This window comes from Chiloscyllium plagiosum, chromosome 6, assembly GCF_004010195.1.
Source record: "Chiloscyllium plagiosum isolate BGI_BamShark_2017 chromosome 6, ASM401019v2, whole genome shotgun sequence".
Classification (NCBI taxonomy): domain Eukaryota; kingdom Metazoa; phylum Chordata; class Chondrichthyes; order Orectolobiformes; family Hemiscylliidae; genus Chiloscyllium; species Chiloscyllium plagiosum.
Genome location: NC_057715.1, coordinates 70,667,258 through 70,688,301, shown reverse-complemented (window position 1 = coordinate 70,688,301; position 21,044 = coordinate 70,667,258). Strand labels below are relative to the sequence as shown.

The window sequence follows — 21,044 nt, the reverse complement described above, 5'->3', positions numbered from 1 at the left end:
AACGTACAGATGCAAATGTTTTCGTTCTTCTTTCCTTCCCTGCCTAATAATTTGGAAGATTCAAGGAAGTAATACCTAAGCAAAATCCTGACCTCGAGCCCAAAGACTGATGCCTAAATCTTTCAAGCAAATTCTACAAGGTAAAAACAATGACTGCAGATGCTGGAAACCAGATTCTGGATCAATGGTGCTGGAAGAGCACAGCAGTTCAGGCAGCATCGAGGAGCTTCAGCAAAATCGACGTTTCGGGCAAAAGCCCTTCATCAGGAATAAACGCAGAGAGCCTGAAGTCCGGACAAGTCAAGGGGACTGGAAGTTTGAAACTAGGATGAGGTGGGGGATTTCAACTCCCCCTCCCACTCTGCCGAGGACATGGAGGTCCTGGGCCTCCTTCACCGCCGCTCCCTCACCACCAGACGCCTGGAGGAAGAATGCCTCATCTTCCGCCTCGGAACACTTCAACTCCAGGGCATTAATGTGGACTTCAACAGCAAATTCTACAGCCAAGCATGCCAAAACCAATGCATTGTATTCTTCTAAACCTGACCTGGGAGGTCAAGAGCATGACCCTGCTATTTAGGCAACCAGGGGTGTGTTAATTTTGCTCTAGACTTGTGCCCTGGACTGGACATTCAGGTTTCCTGCATTTTTCACATTACAAGAGAGACATGTTTTAGACAGAATTGCCCACCAAAAATCATGGAAGGCTCTCAAACAAAGGCAGGCATTCAGTACATTTAGAAAATTGAGAGGGTGAAGATGGGCCAATTGTGTTATGGATGTCAGAGAAACTATGAAACAATGCATGCAAGCACAGAATAACATTACAAAGAACAGGAATATAAATTACTTATTACATTATATTTATACTTCTGATTTGGAGATGCCAGTGTTGGACTGGGGTGTACAAAATTAAGAATCACACAACACCAGGTTATAGTCTAACAGGTTTAATTGGAAGCACACTAGCTTTCGGAGCGATGCACTTTCATCAGGTGATAGTGGAGGGCTCAATTGTAACACAGAATTTATAGCAAAAATTTACAGTGTGATGTAACTGAAATTATACATTGAAAAATTGATTGTCTGTTAAGCCTTTCATCTGTTAGAATACAGTGATAGTTTCACTTCTTTCATGTGTAAATCACAAAACCTTTTTTTAAAAGTTGCATTCTCGGGTTAGCTGTTAACAATGGTGATAGCTAGACAATATGTTGAAAGTGTTGGCCCCCTGTGTTCCTGTCTATGCCATGATGTTTAGATTGATTCTAATCTAAAAAGTGAGATAAATTCATACAGTTTTTGAGCTCAGAGTCCTACATGAATGCATGCAGTTTTTGAGCAAAGTAGAGTTACATTGTACTTTGCTCAAAAACTGCATGAATTTATGTAAAACTCTTATCTCACTTTTTAGATTAGAATCAATCTAAACATCAGATTGATAATTTCAGTTACATCACACTGTAAATGTTTGCTATAAATTCTGTGTTACGATCGAGCCCTCCACTATCACCTGATGAAGGAGCATCGCTCCGAAAGCTAGTGTGCTTCCAATTAAACCTGTTGGACTATAACCTGGTGTTTTTCATATTTATACTTTAGATGTTTCAATTCAAAAAATTGCTAATGTATATAATTACAACTTAGATACAGACCAGAAGAAAGGAGACTGTTCACCATCTCAAGAAACCTAGCATGGACAAATTGGTAATCTTCCAGGAGCAATACAACCTGATGTCCATCGAGGCCTGCAAGTTGCATCACCTAAAAGGTAAAATTAAATCATTAACAATGCAACATGGAAATTCATGTGACAATGCACAGTACAAATTTCAAAAGGCCAAGTTCAAGAAAACTTACTGAGAATTGCTAAAGCTATTCAGAAATGGCTGCATTTTGCCAAGTGAAGATAATACATAATGGATGATTAATAATAAGATTGTGAGGATGCTTCATACTTCTTTGTTTGAAGATTTATCTTATAAGGCCATGGACAGTGAATCCCTGACCTGTTCCTTTATTTTAAAAAAAGTCAGCAAAAGGACAGGATGAATAACTCTTTTTCTCATAAAAAGAATTAATAAAAAAAAACCAAAAGAACTGTGGATGCTGCAAATCAGAAACAAAAACAAAAACAGAAATTGCTGGAAAAGCTCAGATCTGGCAGCATCTGTGGAGAGAAATCAGAGTGAAAGTTTCGGATCAGCGCCCCTTCTTCAAAACAGGAATTAATAATTTTGTTGTTCATTAAAGGATCCTGATTGATGGACAAAGTGAATATTTTGTCATGTGATGCCAATTAAATAGGCAGCTTTGTCCTGAATTGAGTCAAGTTTCTGGAGTGTTTTGGTGCTACACTCATCCAAGTAAGTGGGGAGTATTCAATCACACTTTGAACTTGGGCCTTGTAGATGATGGACAAGCTTTGGGGAGTCAGGAGATGAATTACTCACTGCAGGATTCCTAGCCACTAACCTACATTTGTTGCCACAGTAGATTTCAGGACATTCATAAAACATACATTTGTCCTCTTCTGCTACCCTAACTCAGCTTGGAGAAGACCTGCTTTAGGAGAATGGTTTCTGATGTCAGAAATACATGACCAACCCAACAACACGATGGCAGATGATCATAGCCTTGGTGTTTTGATGCCAGTTTCTAGTTTTAGTTTTTGATTGGAAATATCTGAGATTAAACAGTATAACATCCATTCAATAATGAAGCTGAACCCAGCAGGCAGAGCATGGCAGCAACAAAGGTTGAAAATAAGACTTAGGACAAGAGTTGGGGGGGTATAATTTATTTTTGGAAAGCATTTTCTTACAAAGGATGTTACGATTTAACAACCTGAATTTTGTGATAATAAGTTTTTTGAGGCTATCTGTACACGTTTCAACTATGGAGTAAATCCAACTGCAATTTGTGGGATATGCTGAAGCATGGAAATCAGAAGATTGTGTCTCATACACCCTGCCTCTACAGAAGCTTTGTGATACTAACACATGTCCATTAGTCTCAGAATTACAATACACAAAAGTATGGCATTGGTGTGCTTATCCATTACACACAGCCGCAAGGTTTTGTTTCATCCACTTAGAGACAAATACACTTTAAATGTACAATAAATGTAATGATTGCAAAACAACCTCACTGTACTGAAAATTTATAGAGCCTCATTCCCCAAGGTTTTAATTATTGATAGACATTATTAAACAATTCAAAATTAACAAAAATATATATATTATCTGTCTCTTTTATCTCTTTCAGAATATAGTTTTACTTTAAATAAAGTATTCAAATTTATATTCTGATTAAAAACTGCATGTTATAATCAGGATCCTCCAATCTGACTGTTTGAAAATTTCTGTTCCTTTCATTGCTTATGCATTATCTACAGAGGATACTGCACTATAAAAGATCTCTACTAACTGCACACTAACACCTAAAGTGCTAGAATTTCGTGGGCAGTTGTAAGTCAATTGAATATGATCACTTTCTTCGCCATCTACATTCCGGGGCATTCTCTTAACTACTTTCTTACTTCAGTCCCCTGTCATTCTACGCCCACAATTCATTAGTGCTCTAGCATTATGCAAAAGTTATGAAAATAGCTTCTTAGCAATTAGCAATCTTAGCATTTAGCAAACAATTAAAAATGACAGCTCTGAAATCATAGGATCTTTGCGGTTGTTGTAGAAGTGTTAAGATATTTAAAATAAATTAGTTTGCAGAATTGCAGATGAAGGTAATTCAGAAAAATGTTTCAACCACTAAGATATATGTTCTTGTTTTTCAAGGGGATCAAAGATTATGGGGAGAAAGCAGGACAATGGGGTTGAAAAATTTATCAACCATGATTGAACAGTGGAACAGACTGGATGGGCCAAATGGCCTAATTTCTGCTCCAATGTCTTATGGTCTCATACACACACCAGTACCTCATTAATTAACCGCACCACTGACAATTTATGTGAATCATTTCTTTTTTAAAAACTTTAGATTATTTCCAAAATATTGGAATTTCAGAAGTAACATTGATTCATGTATGATGCCTGCTCAAGAAAGTCAGAAGCAAAACAGATTTTATCATTACAATAGTTTATTGCTTTGCTCCTCAGTGACATTTTTAATCTCAACTTTGGACTTCAGTTCCAACAGTATCTGTGTGAATACAGAAGAAAGTACAATGCACGTGCACATCTTAAATCTCATGCAATTCTCACCCTTATGAGGGCAAACATCATACTTGCAAGTTAATCCCTAGCATCTGTCAGTTCTAGTTATTTAGTTATTCATGGTGAAACATTAATTGAGACTAATTGAGATGGAGCGATAAAAAGGTGCTTCAAGCAATATCACTAGAGGGAACTTCTAATGGTCTCTTGGGAAATTATGAAACATACTTTTTATTTTCTCTTAGAGGTAGATAGAATAATACAACAGCAAGATAAATGGTTCCTGCAAGTCTTACTGGGAGTAATTATCTGTTGTCCATTTGTTTAGTATATAATCTCTTGCCTTGAAGACTTAGAAATATACAAAACTTAAGTTTAATGTTTCCTTCAGTTGAATGCACTCCAACACTGTTGAGTAAATTCAAATAAATCCTCTTGACCAAATATCTGCAGGGGCATGATTCATGAAAATGCCCTTCAAAGGGCATTTCCAATCATGCAGAAGTGAAACATGTTTCTTTGATCACAAGCAGACAGTGACTGAGCCCACTCTGGCCTTGGTCACAGCTATTATCCAGGACGATGTCATATTCGACATCATAATTGGCAGGTCATGAAATGAGATGTAGATCGTGTCAGACACTGAATACCATGCTCAGCCCAGTTGTCAGGTACTCCTCCAATCCTCCTTTATATCTTGCACTTCCTGGATAGCCCATATGTTCCAACCCACCAATTCAAATTAAAAATTCAACTTTATTCCTTATCCGCACTCTCCACCCCCACCCCAAGTCCATTATTACAATTTGGCCATGCATACACGCCTGCCATTAAGGCTACAATGGTGATGACTACTTCTCAGCATCCTGCAATGCAGCATTTTGCATCCTCCCACATACCAGGTTCCCACCATTAAATGAATTATCCCTTCATCACTGCCTTTTATCCGCCACATCCCAAGCTGCTGCCCAATATTTCCAATATCAAGACACCCACCTGCCTAACACAACAGTATCCTCTGATCACAAGCAGACAGTGACTGAGCCCACTCTAGCCCCATGATATTCATTTTGCTAATCCTCCACGACTGACAATCTTCCACCCCCTGGCTGTCCTGGACGGACAGTCTCAAGTGATGACAGACAACAATCCATGAATTCCGACTGCTTGCTCTGTACTGCAGGACAATAGCTCACAAGTTAACTTCAGAATAACAAATTTCAGCAGATTTCTACACTATAAACTAAAAAGCAGTCAAAAGTGCTTAAAAACTTAATTTTAAATTTTAGTGATTCCCATAAATTTTTCAAACATTGGTTATAGATTCTGAAATACTGGATGCATCTAACATTTTCTTTTTGGGGCCAAGAAACCTTGTCATTTCATCTTCCTCCCAGCTGAGGGCTCTTTGCCAGGTATTCTGCTCACTCCACAGGACTTGTTGTCCACTCTCTCCCTTTCTGACTTCCCAAGTAGATTAAATTCCTACCTATTACTCTCTTAAGAAAACTATACTGCCAAATGGAAGTTAAAGTTTATCTATAGATTTTCTTGCCCATTCATTTAACTTAATTTATCTTTGGCAGTCCTTTGTCCCACCCACAGATTTCAAACCCCTGCAGTTAATTCCATTCCCCTTCCTAATTATTGCCTCAAAATAAATCAGACTCTTCACATGCTTGTGTTCTTGCACTGGGCTACAGACCTCAATCTTTCCATCTCTCATTAAGTCTGCATAATCCCATCTACTTGACAGTAACTAAAGTCCTCCTTTGCTGGTTGATTTGTACATGCCCCCATTACCACCAGACCTAACTATTCACCTTAGTGGTAGCCCATCCTTCTCTCTTCAAACTCTGAAGTATAAAAATCTTTCAAATGTATCAATGTTGCTTGCTGTTAATCCATTGTCACTCATCTCACCATCTTCAAGAGAGTCAAGTATAAAATCCTAGCTTGTATCTCTAAATGTGGTTTTGCTCCCACCATCTGTAATTTCCCACCATCCACAAATACAATACTCCTCAGATACCATCACTAGTGGTGAAATGGCTGGGATTTTTAGCCAGAGTAGTACTGGGGAAGCTAGGGAGCTAGGGCCTGCTGGTCAGAAACAAGTATAAAGTCCAAAGTCTTTTAACAGTCAAGAACTTATATAACATTCTCAATGTAATGAAACATCTCTCAAGGTTCTTCACAGAAATATTATAAAACAAAACAGGAGACTGACCACATGTGGAGCAATGAAGTCAGGTGGCCAAGTGTTTAGTTAAAGAGCTAAGTTTTAAGAAATGCATTGAAGGAGGAAAGTGAGGAGAAGAAGTGGAGCAGAGAAGGGAGGGAATTCCAGGATGTAGGACCTAAATAACTGAAGGTGCAGCCACTAATTACAACAAGCCAGAGTTAGAGCAAGATAGAAGGTTATGGATTTGAAAGAAATCACAAAGATAGGAGAGATGAGGCTGTGGATGGATTTTCAAACAGGAATAACGACATTAAAATCAGTTATTGCTTAACCAGGAAATGTAGGTCAGCGAGTTCAGGGCGATAAAAGGAACAGGACTTGCTGCAGGTTACAGTATGGCCTGTAAATTTTTGAATGACATTGAGATTATGCAGTGTAGAATATAGGCAACCAGCCTAGAGTGTTTTCGACTAGTCATGATTAATATTTATATTGCATTACAACACACTGGCACTGACTACCCAAAGTTATAGCAGAGACCAAACGTATAAGTTAGTCCATTATTTAACACCTGTTTCTAACGCCAGTAAAAGATACCTGAAATAACTCCCCAGAGGCCGGCATCCAATCACTAAGTCATCCTTTACTTACATGTGCATAGTTCTTGACAGTGGTTTGGTTTCCTCAGAGCCAGCTCTCAGGATGAACAGAACCTTTGACACTCCTATTTGTTTTTTTTATATTAACCCCCACACTACCACTTAAGTGCGGTAGTGCTTATTTTTTCCCCAGCACCCATGGTGTGTGTGTATACGTGTGAGACACAGTGAAAGACACAAAGTGCACGAATCTTTATTCAATTTCCACCACCAGGAAGATAGGAAAACAGTGACAAGCAGTGCCCTTCACATCGAAGGGCAATGCTGTGTGATCAAAACAGTGAAGGGGAGGATAGGGACTAAATCAAAATAGAGTTGGAGGGGGAAATAATGTACTCCACTCCCCGCACCGCCCACCTCTCCCTTAACAACTCCAGGGTGTTGGTGCACACGCGTGCTCCTTCTCCAAGGACACACACTCCTGTTTGTTTTTTTTTGTTATATTTTTTTTTCTCTCTTTTTTATCTTAAAAACAGTGAAGGGGAGGGTAGGGATCTCCTGTTTATTTTTTTTTTATTTTTTTTTTAAATCAAAATAAACACTCCTGTTTCTTTTTTTTTAAATTTAACCCCCACACTACCACCTAAGTGCGGTAGTGCTTATTTTATCCCCAGCACCCATGGTGTGTGTGTGCAGGTGTGAGACACAGTGAAAGACACAAAGTGCACCAATCTTTATTCAATTTCCACCACCAGGAAGATAGGAAAACACCCGGGTGGCCAGTGACAAGCAGTGCCCTTCACATCGAAGGGCAATGCTGTGTGATCAATTCAGTGAAGGGGAGGGTAGGGACTAAATCAAAATAGAGTTGGAGGGGGAAATAATGTACTCCACTCCCCGCAGCGCCCACCTCTCCCTGAACAACTCCAGGGTGTTGGTGCACACGCGTGCTCCTTCTCCAAGGACACACACTCCTGTTTGTATCGGTAAGCCAGGGCTCCTTGATTGGGGCTGTTAGCCTGGTTCAATCAGGGAACTCATTCTATGAGATCCACGTGACATCCTTCCAGGTACAAAGGCCTGTTCTTTCTTGTATAGCCTCTCCTGCGGTGTTTTCGAACCGAGTCCAGTTCCTCCCACTCAGCCTCGGATACGGGTGGCATATACCGGATCGTAGGGTGTCTCTTGTGCCTATAGCATCTTTCATGTCCATTTCAGACACCAAGGTTTGTTTGAAATTAATTGGAGGGGTAGAACCCACTGGTTCAGTCAGCCTTTGCTCCTGCTCCATTTGAGAGTTTGTAGCTTTCATGTGTTCAGGATCACCTCTCTTATACAAACTTTGTATGTCACAGGACCTGACCTCTCATCGGCCTTGCCTCTTACCCGTGCAGGGCCATTTCCGTGGTTTCGGCACCAAACTTGATCTCCTTAAGAAAACTATCTCCCTCGATTAGAGGAGTCTTGTGGCTGGCATTAGTGTTCCTGATGCCATTTCACCCTCTCCCCATGCCCGGAAAGATTAGATTTAACCTGATAGAGTCTTCTCCCCATTAGCGACTCTGCCGGTGCTATGCCTGTAGTTGCATAACGGCTGGTCCGATAATCAACTAGGAACCAGAACAGTTTGGTATCAAGAGAAGCTGCAGGCTGTTTCTTTAAGCCTGCCTTCAAAGTTTGGACTGCTCTTTCCACCAGACCATTGGACGATGAATAGTTTGGTGTTTTCCTTGCATGCCAAATGCGACATTAGAAATATAAAATACCCTGCTTGTAAATGATAGCCCAATGTCTGTGACCAACTGTTCTGCACACAGTTTTTCAATTGTCATCCCCACGTTTTACGAATGAACATTATGCACGTCCAGCCACAGTACCTGCCAGCAAAGGTATCTACATTTGCTACTTGGCCATCCAGATGGCGTTGTAATTGTAAGTGCTTAATATTAGGGCCCATCGCTGAATTCAACCTGAGGTTATGGGCAGCACAGCCTTGTCCTCTTTGAATAGCCCTGAGAGAGGCTTGTGGTCCATTACTATTACAAATTTACATCCGTAAAGGTATTGGTGGAGCTTTCTCACATCAACGATGACCCCAAACCTTCCTTCTCTACCTGGGTGCATTTGTACTCATATCAGGCAAAGTCCAGGAAGCATACATCATTGAAAATTCCTCTGTATCGGGCCATCTGTGAGCCAACACTACCCCAACACTACTTCTGATGTCAGCACCACGTCTCGCTTGAGATTATAATGTGAACACCTTAGACGATGATCGTTGCTTCTTCACTTCACTAAAGGCTACATCTTAGTTGCAAGATTATTTCCAAGGTTGCCCTTTTTCAATAGTAAATGTAAGACTGCCAGGATGAAGGCCAGGTTACGTATGAATTTTCCATAACAATTCACTAATCCAAGGATACACTTAAGCTTCGGTATAGATGTGGAAGGTGGGACACCTTGGAACATTCTCACTTTATCTTCCAAAGGATGCAACCCAGTCTGGTCAATTCTGTAGCCTAAGTTGGTTACTTGGGGTGCATGGAATACACATTTTTCCCTTCTAAGCTGTATGTCTGCCTTGGAGAAATGTTTATGGATTATGTTCAAGTTCTCCAAGTCCTCATTATTGATCTTCCCTATTGTTAACACATCATTCAGATAAATTGCGACCTGGGGTAGATCTTTTAAAATGATCTCCATCGTCCACTGAAATATGACACAGGCTAACGATACGTGAAATGGCAGTCTCGTATGTTGGTACAAACCCTTATGAGTATTAATTGTAGCATACTTCTGGGAATCCTCATCCAGCCGCAATTCAGCTCCTGACTTCCCAAAGTCTGTCTATCATCTACAAGGCACAAGTCAGGAGTGTAAATATTCCCTACTTGATGGATGAGTGCAGCTCCAACAACAAACTTGACACCATCCAGGACAAAGCGGCCCCTTGATTAGCACTACATCCACAAGCATCCACTCACTCCACCGCCGATGCTCAGTAACAGCATTGTGTACTACTTAAATGATGCACTGCAGAAATTCACCAAAGATCCTCAGACAACACCTTCCAGACCCAGGGCCACTTCCATCTAGAAGGACAAATGCAGCGCATATATGGGAACACCACCACCTGCAAGTTCCCCTCCAAGTCACTTACCATTCTGACTTGGAAATATATCACTGATCCTTCACTATCGTTGGGTCAAAATCCTGGAATTCCCTCCCTAATAGCATCATGGGTCAATGCACAGCAGGTGGATTGCAGCAGTTTAAGAAGGTAGCTCACCGTCACCCTCTCAGGAGCAACTAGGGACAGGCAATAAATTTTGGCAGTCAACAAAGCTCACACCTCACAACTAAATTTAAAAAAAAATAAAAGTATGCATGGTTCTTGTCCAGCTTTGTGGAGGACAGCACCCCTTCAGATTTGTGTATAAGTCCTCTGTGTGAGGGATTGGATATTTAACCAGCTGTTAGACACATCGATATCAACCTCCATTAGAACCAGTGACCATTTAACCAGATGTTTACTTTGATTGGCTCTGATTTGGATGTTCCTAAGCAACATTGTGTCTCTTCTTTCTCAAGATGGTGTCTAGCATGATTCATCACATAAGTGACAGCACATAAATCAGTGACACCTTAGTCCCCATACAACACCTATTGTTTCCAATCAATGGGCACTATCAAACCAGCTTTTCAGTCTGTATGCTATATATGGGACAAATAAAATGCAACACCTTTAGATTCAGAATTACTTAGTCTGTGCAATTCCTAACGTATTTAAGATGCAATTTACTTTACATTCAAGGTTGTTTTCAAACCTCAAAGAAAATCAGTATCAAACTATAAACATAATTAACGGAAAGTTTGCATATACTGTACCATTACTCATGTTTATAGGTAGGCTCAGAATATAATTATCATTTTTAAACATATAGTTAATTTACTAGTGTTACAGAAGTGTGCAAAAAATAAACATTTTTTAAACCAAAGAATTCAACAAGGAACTGTATGCTGACACTACGAACACTGACAATACTGCCAAAAGGAGTTAATAGATGTATGAATGTTTGCCATCATTTTCAAAATGAAAAAAGGGAAAAGATTGTTTTTAAATTAATGATTTTAAAGTTATACAGAAATGAACATTTTTAAATGTCTGTGCAATTTATAAATAGAAATGTTTGAAAAAGATGTTTAAGACTTTGAATATTTTGCCTAGAGATAGTGGGTAACCGTTGACTTGAACAATACCAATGGGAGGCAAGTCAAAACTAAAAGCAAATTAGCCAGAAATGAAGGAGAACTAGGCACAAAGGAGAGCAGGAGCAGAGAAATTGGATGGTGAAGACACATACAAAGAGAAACAGACAGGGACAGAAAGAGAAATACATTTTTTTTGGGAGGTAATGAAGCAAAGCAGAAAAGAGGCAAGAGCTTTTGTGGTAATGTGTGAGCTGGCAAAAAAAACAGTGGAACATAGAAAGCACTGTGAATAGCTCGGCAAAGCTGAAGAAATAGGTATTTTCCCACAAGTGGTGAAACTGTGAAGTTATTGGTTGGTTATTTGAAAAGGAATTCTTGGAAGCTATACCATCAGGATAGTCATGATCAGAGTGAGAGACAGCTCATGGAAATGAGTCTGACTGATGTCTTACTTCTGAATCATACTTCTGAAACTCAAAGAAAAAAGCTGCAATGGGTAGTATCCCTGATCTACAATATGCTGTTCTCTAATCATGTATGGTTAGAACTGTTTAGCTATGTAGTACAACATTTATGTGTGGAATGATACAAATGCTTCTGGTTGCACAAGGTATATCTGTATTGTATTCACTATTTAAAGTGACATTTATCCTTGTATTTGAATTAACATCTTCATGTTATTATACATGTAATTTGTATTGTTTCTGATTCTATAAAGTAAAAACTACAATGAAGGACAATTTTGTTGACATTGAGGTCATTCATTCTGAGATCATTCAATAAGATTATTACTTTTGAGTACAGTTTCTCACAGGGATCATAAAAAAAACTAAATTAACAAAAGCACAAATAAATGTCAAGCCAACAAAGTGAAGGAGCTTTTTCTGAAGTGAAACAATATTACAATTGTTACCAAAAGCAAAAGATAAAGAACGAAGGATGGAATATCATACGATTAATGTCAGTCACCAGGCATAATTAGAATCAACACTGGTCTGGTTTTGGGGCTATCCAAGAGACCGAATTGAAGAACAAGATCAAAATTAATTATCAAAGTGTAACCATTGTTTTCGATATAATAATGAGTACAGTTATACTTGTTCCATTGAGTGCAGTGACAATGATTTTGGAGTGACTGGAACGAGTTTGGCTAGGTGTATCTCATGGAGTATGGGTTCCCTGATTGTCCCAGGTTAACAGCTCCAATCAGGGAATCCTGGCTAACAGATATAAACAGGAATGTCAGCGGTTTTGCTCACTGTATGGACTGGCTCTGAGCTAGCTGGTCAGTGTCATGTACTATGCACATCTAAATAAAGGGTGACTTGGTATGAGATACTGACCTCTGTAAAGTTATTTCAGTGGCAATGAGAAAAAACAGTGTACTCCTGAAGAAAATTTGCTCGCAATAGTAACCTTTGAGTTGGGGTAAGCATTTCTGGCATCTGTTATTTGAGAAGCTTGACTCGTTCAATCTTGCCATCGAAGATTGGGTCCAGTATGTGGAAAGAATGCTTTATTTTTTCCCAGGCAAATGCCATTGGGCAGATGAAGAGCAATGATTAAATCTTCTGACTGCTTGCAGGCCCACAGCATTTTCAGTTATTAGGGGTCCAAATTTCCCTGAGGCACCAAATACTGAAACCTTTCAGGAATTGATCAATTTAATTAAGAAATATTATGACCCCAAATCTCCTCTAATTCTGAGACATTACAGTTTTATTCCGCAGTTTAAGAACCAGGGGAACCGACATCAGGATTTTTGACAATGTTAAAATGATTGGCAGATGCATGTGATTTTTGGGTTAACCTGAATGAGATGCTGAGAGACCATTTGGTATGCGGGATTAATGATATAATCATGCAAAAGCACCAATTAGCTCAAGCCCAACTGGACTTCAAATAGGCACTGCAACTGGCTTTGTCATTAGAAAATGTAGCAAGTGGAGCATGTGAGCTATAGAGTATCCCAATGGAAGTGGACACCCTCACCTCTCTGACTGAGCTTGGGGAACATCACTTGAGTGTAGGCAAATTCAGAGTCTCAATCATGGCATATCCTGAGCAGATGGACTCGATTCTAGCCTCAACCAAACGGCTAAAATGTTCTTCAGGATCCAGGCTCACAAGCCATTGTAGTTGCTGCCAGTATGCAAATTCAAGACAGCAAAGGAGTCCTACAAGGTCTGACTTGAGAAAGAAAACTCACAGGCTAGTATCTAGGAGAGTGCACACCCTGGAAAATCCACCAATATGTGATTTGGAGCAGTTAAATCAGAACTAATCAACAAAGAAATCTGGTGAAATGATCACCCAGTTCTAATGGAGGTCGATCCCAGCACAACTGTATTAGTGATCGCAGAACCAGTCTTTCACGAGATTTTCTCTGGAATCGAGAGCAAATTTGTGCAAGATCTCAGCCAGACTGAGAATGTATATCAGGGAACTATTACAGATTAAGGATACATTATCGGTTCCCATCTCTTCTTTTAATTGCAGAGAGGCCAGTATCCCATCATCAAGTTACCTTTATTTACTCAGGCACAGTATATGTACGCTGGCTAGCCAGATCACAGCCAGTCCCTGAAGTGAAGAGAATCCCTGTGACTCCTGTTCATATCTGTCAGCCAGGACTCCCTGATTGGCCCAGGTTAACAGCCCCAATTGAGGAACTCATACTCAGTGAGATCTACCAGGCCAACCTCATTCCAATCACTACAGGCTTAATATGCTTAAAAGTCAAATTTCAACTTTCCATAATCACTTTAAAACATTTCAGAACAAATTAGCACCAATGCTGGCATGCATTTGCGTACATGGACTTATCACAAGCTTTCAAATTAGTTATGCATATTTCACATTTATATTATATTTGCTGCAGTTAAACATTATTTATAAAGTAGCATATTTTACTTACATGTTTTAAGTCATTTTTGAACTGTTTGATCTCATAATTCCTGGAAATTTTTGGTGTAAATAGTGTTGCTCCATGCATGTGACTGACTATACAGGTGGCCGTTCTACGACCAACACCACTTTGTCCTGCTAGTAGTAGCGAACCTCCAGGGCAGCTCAGTACTCGGTCACTTCTTGCCATGTAATCCAAAACCTCATGGAAGAGTAAAATATCCAATTCTCTATTGTCTCTACCATAATGAACGATTCCCTATCAGAACAATTAGAACGGTGAAATTGTAAAACGATGTTGGGCAAAATGTGCAGAATACAGTGGTTGGATAAGACAAGTAAAGAGTAAAAGTAATGAGGACTACTATTAGAGTGAAAGCATCAATTGAGTCTGTGTTGATGGCTCTTTACCTAAACACCAATTTTACATGAGATAAGAATGATTAATGCATTTTTGCAACATTAACTATTTCACATAGAAAAGATAAGGGGTCCAAAGTAAGTCAAGATAATCAGTGAATATTTAACCATACACGTTTTGCCTAATGCAAGTCCCATCTGCTTCAGAGGTGTGTAGAAACATCCCTGCACAGGTTGTTTGGAAAACACAAGCTGAGTTCCTTAGGTGATGCAGTGCCTTGTCTCTTGCTCCCATACTTCATACCCCTCCCTCATCTTTGGTGGTATTGCATTACTCTCGTTGGGCTTTGCATGTAAACAGATTGATTGGAAACACGGCAGATTTACTGGTACTGAATAACAGATGAAAAGTAACATGCATGATTTGGGGTGGAGATCTTTTCAGGCGTGTGTAATTGCACTTCTGGAAATAAAATCAGAGCTCAGTTTCTCAGGGATCTGGTGATGTCATGGTCAGGTCCCTACCTCTGAGGCAGAAGATCCAGGTTCATGATCAACCTGCTCTGCAGGTGTGTCATCAAAATAAATAGAGCTGAGTTCCTGATTTGCATTCTTAGAGGATTCAGCATGCAGAGTCTTCCCACTTTCCATTGGGGGCCTGGGTGGGCAGTGTTTGTGGTTTATTAATGAGTAAATTGGATGATTTGGTTGGTAATGCATTCTTAAAATGAACAACTGCGTTTCTCCTGCACCAATGAAATTGTTATTTGAAATTTTCTAAGTTTCCTTTAAAATTTTGATTCATGTGCTCTTAGCAGGTTGTCATTTAAATTTGTATAGTTTGTTCTATTAAAAAGTAACAGCTGGGTTTTTCCCCAGTACAAGGATGTTGGTTTCTAGACAGGGAAGCAATCAAAAAGGGAAAAGTGAAAACTTCTGTTTATGCTAAATTATAGGTTTACAATAAAATCCTTGTTAATCTCCAAAAGCCTTTTGCAGTCTAATTCAATAAATGAGTGAACAGACTTTAGGGAGTCAGGAAGTGAGTTACTTGTTGCGGAATTCCTAGCCAGATTTTGCCACTTTTGGATATGGAGTGGTTCAGTATCAGAGGAGGCCATGGATGGTGTTGAACATCGTATCATCATTGTAACATCATTAGCGAACATCCCCACTTCTGATCTTATGATGGACAGAAAGATAGTGATAAACAGCTAAAGATGGTTGAGACGAGGACACTATCCTGAGGAACTGCTGAACACCAACAACGATAATCCTCTTCCTTTGGGCAAGGTATAACTCCACATCGTGAAGAATTTGCCAAAAGGCCTATATGGTCCATAAAGGCCTCCACAAACTCCAAACTATATTGATAGCACCAAGGTCTATGTGGCAGCCCCCCAACATGGTAGACAGCCCATCTGCTGCTGATAAACTGTAAACTATGACACGAAAAGGGCCATAATTGACTACTTATGGTCCGTGGGTAGGAGAGTATTCTTCAACCTTCTGTGCTGCTAGTAAAATGCCAGTGGCAGTGGGAAGAACATGCATACAGCAAACCCATAGTCCCATATAATTTCAACCCTTACAGTTCTGTATATAGTTCCAATGCAACAAAAAGAAATCACAAAATTCATTCTAAAATAGACTGCACAATTCAATCATAAAACTTGCAGTTTGAATAGATTATTGATAATGGGTGCATTTAGAGAAAACAGTACCTTTTGGATAACTTCTCTCAAATCAGAAGATCTTAACTTTCCCAGCATTTTCCCATATGGAGGTAAAGGTTGGTCTGGAGCAGTCACAGAACCAGCTTCATGTCTAGCTCCCCAGGTCACATAAAAGAAATCTAAAAAAAATGTTTTTTTAACCAAAGGAATCACTTATGGAAAAAAATTATGAAATTAGTTTGGATGCAGAGCAGAGCAGAGTTTTAGGAGACCAATCACAATTGAGGCCCGTAAGATTAAATAGAATCTTTTCTCAATGACAAAGAAAATAACCCTTACATGAAAAATAAATCCAATGATAGCACTCATTTATTCAGCTTCAACTTGAGGTTGACTATTGCAGATACAACATAATATAAATACACTTAATTGTCCAAGAACTATTTTGCAAAATCCGTGTCACTGAAATTGCACTGTTGGGTAGAAGGGCTTATGCCCGAAATGTCGATTCTCCTGTTCCCTGGATGTTGCCTGACCTGCTGCGTTGTTCCAGCAACACATTTTCAGCTAATAATGCAACTGTCTCAAATACTTCTCTTCACTATTTTATCACTTATAAACAGGTTGATAACTTATAAATAAGCTGATAAATAGAATTACCTGTCATATTGTCCAGCAAATCTGATCCCCAATCTCCTCGGATTACTGATATCAAAATGTTGTCAAAAGCAATTAGATTCTTGGATCCCACTATACGGTCACGGAATAAGCGATGCGCCTCATAAGCAACAACTTCTAGGACGTGATCCACTGATTGTTGTGACTCACCTATAAATAATATTGATACTTGAATTTGAAGTGTTAATGTAACACATTTGTAAGATATTGACATTTGATGTTCCATGTACAGTAATTACTAACAGAAATATTAGAAGATAGATTAGAGTATAGGCTAAGTATCAGATTTAAAACTTTGACACCAATAGTCTATGTTGGGAAAATTAAATAAACAAGACAATGATAAAAATAAAACCTCAGATAATTAGATGTAATAAGTCAATAAATATAGAAAAAGATAATAATTACTCAGTTTTACAGAATCCGTAGATTAGCAAATAGTCGAAGAAATGATACACAGGCTTTCTTAAAAGAAACTCAGGATTTATTGCTAATCTTAAGCTGGAATGGTAGGATAGGCCTTCCACTCAATTCATATAATTGAATGTTTTGTGAGAATACTTCAAATTACATTAAAGGTCATGCACATAGCGTGAGCTTGTGTCATATGTTGGCCAGACCAGATGGATTGCAGACTTCTTTCTCTACAAGATATTTATAAATCAGTTGTTTTTTTGGTGATAATCCAGCATCTTTCACAGTAAATTTCCTGTTAGTAGCAACACATTGATTGAAATATATATTTGTCATTGAGAGATCTGAACTCAGGTAATCTATTTTGCTGATTTATAGCCATAAAAATATATCATAATACCTATATAATTGACAAAAACGGGAAAAGTCAAAATAGATTCGGACTTTATAAAAAGGTCATCACTGGAATAAAATGGATGTACATTTCATTCCTTCCTTTATACTGTAGTGCTCCCAAATCTATAAGCAGTTCCACAATTTATGCAATTTCAATGCAAATACATACCTGGTATGTATTTGCTTTTTACAGAGCTTTGACATTTTATAAAATCTCAAAAATTGCTATCCATTTCATAAATTGAAAATTGCAGCAAGATGGCAAATTACAAAATATCAAGAGATATATAGAAAAATTTAATCAGAATGCCCAGGATATTGCTTACATCAGAAGACGTGAACCTCACAAACCTGTGAGCATTACCATTTAGAAGGACATCTTCCTTCTTCCTCTCTTCACCAACATCCAGCTGGATGAGAAAGGGCTTGCCATTTTCCATTGTTTTCTATTCAGTTGTAGCCAGTGGATCACATGCAATGGTTTCTCATTCCATTCTTGCATCATTAATTTTCATGTCTTCCAATGATTTCTCCATGACCCAACTAGCTCCTCATCTATAGAATGCCCCTCAATGACAAAATCTGAAGATGTAGCATTGATGTTGTCCAGATGCACATTGATGACATCTAACCCTACCTCACCATCACCTCTCGCAAGCACTCCCATTGTCTCTAGGTTGTTGGATAGTAATCAGCAATTTATACCAATGAAAAATATCGTGAAGACCAAAAGCATTGTCTTTGGTCTCTGTCATGCACTCTATTTCCTACATGGCTTCAACCCATTTCCTGTGCAACTGTCTGAAACTGAACAGATTGTAAGCAACCTTGTTGTTATACTTGTACCTGATTTAAGTTTCAGCCCTTACAATTGTGCAATCACAAAAATGACCTATTTCCGCTGCTATAACATTATCCAACTCCATCTCAGCCACAGTTCAACTGTTGTTGAGATCCTTTAGACACGCTATTGTTATATTTAGACTTGAAACAACAGATGGCCTCCTGGCTAGCCTCCGATATTCTATCCTCTATAAACATCAATCCTCCAAAAGTCTGTTCCTTTGACCTAACTGTCGCCAAGTCCACGTTCACAAATCTACATTGTCTTCCAGTTATGTAATACTAAATTTAAAGTTCTCATTCCTGCTTTCAATCTGTTCAAAACCTTACTTCTTTTTATCTCCGTAATCTCGGTCAGCTCTATAACCCTCCGAGATATCAATACTACTCCAATTCTAGCATCAAGCATTCCTGATTTTAATTGCTAAACAACTGGTAGTCATGCTTTCAGCTGAATAAGCCCTCAGCCCTGGAGTTTCCTTCCTAAACATCTGCCTTTTGCTCTCTTTCATCTTTTAAAAGCTTCAGAAAACCAGCCCTTTCAATCAATCTTGACCATGTCCCCAGTACGAACATTGCTGAATTTGACTTAAAATGATGTTTTACAACACTCCTATGAAGGACCTCTTTTTTTTGTTAACACAGTCATGGGATTTGGGCACCACTGGCTAGGTCAGTTTTTATTTTCCAACCCTAACTGCATTTGAGAACATGGTAACGAGTTGCCTTCTTGAACTGCTACAATCCATATAGTGCAGTGTCAAAAGTGCACATGGGCAGAAACATGAACACACAAAGAAAATACTAATGGTAATGATAAGGTCAAAGCTGTATTTATTATTAATGAATAACAAAGTAGCATGACACAGAAGTCTAAGCCTGAAGACAGTTCTTGACTTTGTTTTCTCCTCGACCAGGCTGTCTTCAATACAAATGCATACTGTAGCATCAGCAACACAATAAAAGATGGACTGCCAATGTACGCAAGTGCCTCTGTGCTTGAATGAAACCCTTCTCTTAACTGAAACCTGATTGTGGCTCTTCTACTTCTACTTTGAAATCCAAATAATAACAAAATGCTTAAAAGTTACCTAACAGCAACAGGCATAAATACACTAATCTCACCTGGTGAAATACATTTAGAGAGAAAAGGAGGGCAAAAAGGGATATAAATATTATTAAATGAGATTCTTACCTTCCTCAAGATCATATCGGAATAATCCAAGTACCCACTGAGTAAGAATGCATGGGGTAAAAAGGTAATGACTATTGTCATCCACTGTAAACTTTGTTCGAACCTACAATGAATAGGAATACATATATCAACCAAATAATAAAAAGCTTTTTAAAAACTGAAATATAACACTCTAAGATTTTCAAAATCTTTGCCATTTTGCTGAATACCCAAGAAGGTATGTCTATGATATTAGTTTCTAATAGCCTTTATCAGAACTAAGGCAATCACTAATGTGATAGCTCTGCGATTATGTTATTTCCAAAGTGTTTTGACTATAAGATGTAGGATCAGAATTCAGCCATTATTCAACGAGATCATGACTGAGCTGATAATCCTTAATTCCACTCCCCTGGTTTTTTGCCATAAACCTGGATTCCCTTACTGATTAAAATACTGTTTATCTTAGCCTTGAATATGCTTAAGGATCCAGTCTCTACAGTCTGCTGCGGTAAAGAATTCCACAGATTCACTACCCTCTGAAAGAAGAATTTTTTTTCTCGTCTGTCTTAACTGGGCAGCCCTTTATTCGGAAATTATGGCCTTTGGTCCTAGACTGTTCCACAAAAGGAAACAATCTTTCTTCATCTACCCTGTCATGTCCCAAAGAATCTTGTTTGTTTCAGTTATCGCACCTCCAAAAAATACAGGTTAAAAGCATTCTCAAACATATTGTAATGAAAAAGAACAAACGTGCAAGCAGCAATAATTTATAATGAATAATTATAACAATGTGGAAAATATAAAATCCAGTACTATACACAGTGGTCAGAACCCTGAACGCATAGACTGTTGCCAGGATTTTGCCTCAATATAGTGACAGAAACAGAGGCAGGCAGCTGTGCAATTTTGCATTGCAGAGTCACATGCCAGTTCTTCAGTACCACTACAACCTGAATGCCCAGACGTAGGATTACAAAAGCAAGGGCTACCTGCCTGTATGTCCACACACAGTCTATTCAAGCAAGTAAAAGGCCAATTTTCAGACTTTGGCTACCCAATAGTTATAGAAACAACCAAGCTAAGGTAGTCTCTTAATATGAGACCAGAATATTAGCACTCCAGGCAGTCACTAAGACCCTCCCAGCCCTATGCAGCCACATAATCTACAAAAGTGTATTGATGGCTTCATATTTAATATTTTTTGCAGACAAGAGTTTGAAGATTTGTAGCTGCTTGGATTGTTTTTTCAAAGATCAACCAAATCAGTGGAACTCTTGAAAAAAACACATTGCTTGATAGTTACTTGACTTGTGATAACTGCTTATGTATTGATGAGGTTGCAGTTTGTGCTTTGAGTATTGTTTGGAATAGTTAATGGTCAGCCTGTCAGAGGGAAGGAGCTCCAAATTAGCTCTCTTGTTT

The 21,044-nt window shown here is 38.8% G+C and overlaps 1 protein-coding gene across 5 annotated transcripts in view; it reads right to left on the bottom strand.

Moving 5' to 3' along the window:
- The window catches only part of LOC122550689 (cytoplasmic dynein 2 heavy chain 1), a 555,979-nt gene that overhangs the window by 367,065 nt on the left and 167,870 nt on the right, over positions 1 to 21,044 (bottom strand). For all 5 annotated transcript variants that reach the window (XM_043691809.1, XM_043691805.1, XM_043691808.1 and 2 more), the window contains exons 47-51: positions 19,641 to 19,743; positions 16,775 to 16,942; positions 16,163 to 16,293; positions 14,089 to 14,337; positions 1,656 to 1,764 (exon numbers count right to left, since the gene is read on the bottom strand). In XM_043691809.1, the coding sequence (XP_043547744.1) occupies positions 1,656 to 1,764; positions 14,089 to 14,337; positions 16,163 to 16,293; positions 16,775 to 16,942; positions 19,641 to 19,743 (760 nt within the window). The remainder of the gene's footprint in view (positions 1 to 1,655; positions 1,765 to 14,088; positions 14,338 to 16,162; positions 16,294 to 16,774; positions 16,943 to 19,640; positions 19,744 to 21,044) is intronic.